At 35.1% G+C, this 5,373-nt stretch overlaps 1 protein-coding gene across 1 annotated transcript in view; it reads right to left on the minus strand.

The window, feature by feature from the left end:
* The window catches only part of LOC107731609 (aspartyl/asparaginyl beta-hydroxylase-like), a 33,640-nt gene that overhangs the window by 6,297 nt on the left and 21,970 nt on the right, over positions 1–5,373 (minus strand). Inside the window, exons 13-15 of the mRNA XM_016542731.1 lie at positions 2,338–2,473; positions 1,182–1,273; positions 1,002–1,039 (exon numbers count right to left, since the gene is read on the minus strand). Of these exons, the coding sequence (XP_016398217.1) occupies positions 1,002–1,039; positions 1,182–1,273; positions 2,338–2,473 (266 nt within the window). The remainder of the gene's footprint in view (positions 1–1,001; positions 1,040–1,181; positions 1,274–2,337; positions 2,474–5,373) is intronic.

Consider the following 5,373-nt stretch of genomic DNA (forward strand, 5'->3'; position numbering starts at 1 on the left):
ATTTAAGTATAAAAAGGGCAACTATATCCACAAATAATATGTTTGTTGCCTTATATACGCTTGTTGTGTTTATTGTAACCTATGATGTTTAGTCAATGTTTTATAACCCCTTTTAGTAGATAAAAGTATTAATGTGTATGCAAACTACCCGATATTTGAGTTTGAATGAAAGCTTGCTTTATTCGCCGAACATTGGTGTGAATGAAAAATTGGTATCCGGCATCATTTTCTGGTGATAATATTGTTTATAAGAAGTTATTAAAACTTGCAGAAATACTCCCCCACGGGAAACATGTGACCCACGCCTGATCAGGGAACAGTGCGGGGCGTGGCTAAGCCTTGCAAGTAATGTCTGATTGGAACAACGATCTGGGGGACGGACTTATGCAGCGGATAAAAAACCCAATGCAAGACAGATTCAATGGTTTTTCGCCTTTTCGTCTTTGTGTTAATCGCGCTCCAACTTGCGCTCACAAGCTGCACCATCAAGCGATAGGTCATCCAGAACTCAAACACTCCGTTGAAGCTTCGTGAATGCCAGAGATCTTCGAAAGCCTAAAGTCTTGCAAACTTAGACTCTCTCTTTTCCTGAACCTTTTGTGTGTATGTGTATGTGTGTGTGTGTGTGTGTGTGTGTGTTTTAGCTTAGTTTAATGTAATCTAGAATAGCCAATAAACTGTTGTTTCATTTATAAAGAATCATTGTCTTGTGTATATGTAATTTAAAGTTAAACCTTGCCCAGATCACGTTACCTAGCTCGTAGCTTATAACTTATCAAAAGCATGTATTAACCTGTGGCCAGGGAGAATACAATTATTCAAATTGTTAAGATACACAGATGTTAACGTCTTGCTGGACGAACAGTTGATAAAGTGTAAACTATCAAATTTGAAATCCGTTCTAATCAGGTTGACTTTGAATCTTCAGATTCGATTCCTCTCAAAACCTGAGCTAAAATAATAATAATGAATTCCCTTACAAAATTTACTTAATCTTACACCATACATGAGTACCAGCTTGCATTGCTGAAAATTGTATCTAAAAAAAGGAAGATTTAAATTATTAGGCAACAGTTAATAAACAAATAAGCATTGTAAAAAGGAGACATGGTGAAACTAAATTAAAAGTACAGCTAGGCAAGAGGATAAAACCTAGCTATAACTGATTTTTGGGGACTGACCTGGCCTCTTTTGCAGCTAGTGGCCTCTGGGTAATGTTCCAGCAAAGCACAGGTTTTTGGGACATAGCGACATGAAGAAGCAACCTTTCGACCTGAGAAAGAGTAAAACTTGTATACACATTATGTGTCTTCCCCAAAAGTGTCTCAATGTTAGATACAGAAAAACGCTGTAACACCACCCAAGACTAGCAAATTCAAAGAAATGCACACTAGGTGGCTAAAGGAAGTGACTCTGTTTTCACTTGTAGCTGAAAAACCATGTGGATTACACGTAAAATTATTTTCTCAAATAATTTTGTGCTATTTTATTTATTTTTTTGCTATTTTCTGAATTAAGTTGCGGTCACATTAGCTTAATTGCAGAGAAATTTCACAATCAAAAAAGGTTAATTGTGTATTGTAAATAGCATAGAGATGTATTAAGAACTGTTCACAAAGAAGTCACTTTTAACACTAGAACCGCCAGAGGTCGCTGTATACCTAAAAGCGCCAGCGGGTAAATTTTACCCACACACATGACAACTGTATTTATATGGCTAAAGAACATATTATTTCACTGTATTATGCTACTGTCTTCACAAAGAAGTGTCTAGAGTCATGAAATGATTGTGTCTAGTCATCAACTATATTTTTATCCTGTTGTTTGCATTATATAGCGGGTAAATTTGACCCGCTGGCGCTTATAGGTATAAATGCCCCGTTTTTTTTAATCTGTTTTTTTCTAAATAATTTTTAATAACATTGGATTGTAAATTACATAATTTTAGTAAAAGTCAATGACTGGGAGACTTGAATGTTTTATTTTATATCTGTTATGTACATTTGAAAAATTAAATTTAAGCAAAGGTTTGTTAAATTAAGCAGGTTTTCAGTGGTCAATGCTGTGAATTCACTCCTGATCGCACAGATTCCTATTGGAATGGCTGTATTTTGGATGCAAAATTTTGCACAGCAACGGTAAATGTGACTACAACTTAAAGAAGTAAAAACCACTAAAAACAAAAATCCCAAGTTAGGCGCTAACATCCCTGTGACCCTACACAGAACAAGCGGTTGAAAAATGGATGGATGTATATCCAGTGTAATTATATAAGGAATTTGTTGGTAAATGTAAGGTACATGTTGGTGGATATTATATATTAATTATATATTTTACCCTGCTGCCACAGTGCAAACTGGCCCCGGTCTCCTGTCTCTCTCAGATTTTCATCTTCAGGCAAGAACTGCCCACTGTTGCTGTCTAACACTGACAGTGCTTCATCTCTAATGGTCAACCAGTTACGTTCCAACATCTGTAAAGACATATATGAACACAATGAAAGCAAAGCAGAGAGATAAGCATACAAAGAGCACTTCCTTCACTGTTAAAGTGATGAATAATTAAGGGAAGGTTCAATTACATAGGGGCAGTTGTGGCCTAATGGTTAGGGAGTCAGACTAGTAACGTGCAGGTTCGATTTTCAATACTGGCAGGAAATGTAGGTGGGGACAGAGCTCTCTTCCACACTCAAGAAGCATGCCAAACAATGTGTAATGGATCTCCACTGGAGATTTCAGGAGAAGATGCTGTTTATGTGAATTTTAAATAGTGTTTATCGATATGAATGTTTTTGGCTTAATTTAACTTGAAATAGCGATTATGTGCATTATAATTGTGAAGTTACATACAGTATAAGATTGGAACAGAACTGGGGTGGGGAGCTTTTAATGCATTAAGTGTAAAGAAGTAAAACTTTTAAAGACGTGTCTCGAGACACTGCACTTCTGATTTAAACAGTGTAGACAGCTGTTGCCGTGCAATTCAGTCTGCAGGAAGTGCTGATTAACAGTAAGACAAAACTATTTAACACATGCTATTTGATGGTTAACACAATTAACACAATGTGAAAAACACAATATTTACATTTTTTTTGAAGAATATGTGTCAAAATATCAAAAGACCCCTCACTCAAACCTCATTTAGACCCCTTTGACTTTCTTTGCAAGTAAAGTTGTAGTAATGGATTATATACAGTTGTGCACATAAGTTTACATACCCCTTGCAGAATATGCAAAATGTTCATAATTTTAACAAAATAAAAGGGATCATGAAAATTGCATGTTATTTTTATATTTAGTACTGTCTTGAATTCAATTAAAAAAATTGAATACTGATATTTAAATGATTTTAAAAATGAAAAGATACTTTAAATGTGAAATTAAAACCGCGAGTAGGTGGCAGCAATGAAAAAAAAACACACAGGAGGAGGGGATGACGAGACACACCTGGGAGCAATGAAACATCATGGGAAACACCTGGGACAAATTAAACATGGGAAAGGAAGGCACATGAGGAAAACACGGAACAGAGTCTGACATATGGTGTCTAAAACGTAAGTCTCTTAATAAAACATCTAGTTTATTGAACTGTTGTAAAAAAATCTATATTACATTTGCATATGGTAATTTTTGGAGAAAAAAAAGGCACTCTTCTGTGTGAAATTGATTAATTATATGAATTTGTGATCATTCTGAATGTATTTTAATAGACTGAATCATGCAGTGAAAGAGCGCACTGTAAATGCGCACGTGCACTAGATTTCACATAATGCGTGCACTCTATAGGTGTTTTGAATGTTGTTTTTTTTGCGTCGTGAGAATATTGAGCAAAATAGCTCACTTGTCATGGTGTTACTTAACTATATCATGTTATGAATAAACTAAACATTCAGAATTTTTACCTCAGTGTGTTTCTTCTGAGTTTATGTGTGCTGTTACGCTCATTTGTTATGAAGACTCTCACAAAGAGACAAACCGAGTGAGGCTCAGCGCGACCTTGTATTCTGTATTCTGCTAACTTACTGCAAATCTCTCTGATGACGCAGTAACTCGAAAAATCTTCGGTCTGTCCAATGATTGTAAACAGTCATTAGGTCTGTCAGACTTAAGATATTTTAGCGGTAATGTGACCAAAAATATTTAAGACCCATCGAATCCGAATTTAAGACATTTTAAGGCCTTATATTAGGAAAATGTTATTTAAGACTTTTTAAGGACCCGCGGACACCCTGATATTAAGCCTAAAATATGTTTTAATTTCACTATTTATGATGGTCTTTAAATGCAAGATATTTAAAGTGTACCTGAAGTATACTTGCAATAATTCCACTTTAGCACAATCAAATATACTTCAGTATATTTTTATTTGGACTTCAGCACAATTAAAGTGCATTAAGCATAAAATTTAAAATTGTTCCAATTTAGCAGACTTTAAGTATACCACATTAGTAGGCTATACTAAAAGTACCATTGCAGGGTATTTTTATTAAGTACATAAATATGTAAATGTATTTGTAGTATACATAGCATGAAATAAATGTATTTCAAATACATTTTAGTATATTTATTTTTCACTAGGCACATACCATCAGAATGTAAGTTATTGGTTACTACCCGCTAGCTAGCTACACCTCACTGACAATGAATTCTGGATATTTTATTTTCTTCCTCATCATCCAGCTCTTTGTCACAAAATAATATTAATATTACATCTTCAGCAGTAAAAAACTGGTTTCTTCTTATGGTTGACCTACCTGGCTTACATGTGGTGTCAGCCATTTTGACTCAAGTACTATCAACAGGCTTTAGCCACAGTACATTTCTCAGTGCCAAAGGGGCGTAAGTGCAGCCTTTTTGGCTCCAACTGATTTAGTATGTTCAGGGTTAAGTCTTTTGGTTTCTAATGAATAACTCCAAAATTATTAAGAATTCACTTGTGTCCTTTTGGCAGTAGAAAGAGCTCATCAAGAGTTTTCATTTTATATATCTCCATTTCGCCCAAAATGTCACTTACGCCCTTCTGGTTCTCACCCCTCCATAAATACATACATGTTTCCCAGAAGACAAAATAAGGACAATTTCCCCTACTCATCCAACTTAAAAAGTTTACATCCCCCGCCTCTTAATGCATCGTGTTTCCTTCTTGAGCATCAGTAAATGTTTTCACCTTTTGTAATTATTAGGTGAGTCCCTCAATTGTCCTCAGAGTAACTGCTCAGGGGACTTATGAACAACTATCATAAAACATAAAAACAGTCATGGATCATCCAGGAAATGACGGAAATGACAAAGATTTAAGTGTATGTAAACTTTTGAACGGGGTCATTTTTACAAATTCAGTTATTATTTTGTCTTGTGGAGTATATATAAACAT

This window comes from Sinocyclocheilus rhinocerous, unplaced genomic scaffold (genome assembly GCF_001515625.1).
Source record: "Sinocyclocheilus rhinocerous isolate Xijiao unplaced genomic scaffold, SAMN03320098_v1.1 scaffold4022, whole genome shotgun sequence".
Taxonomy (NCBI): Eukaryota; Metazoa; Chordata; class Actinopteri; order Cypriniformes; family Cyprinidae; genus Sinocyclocheilus; species Sinocyclocheilus rhinocerous.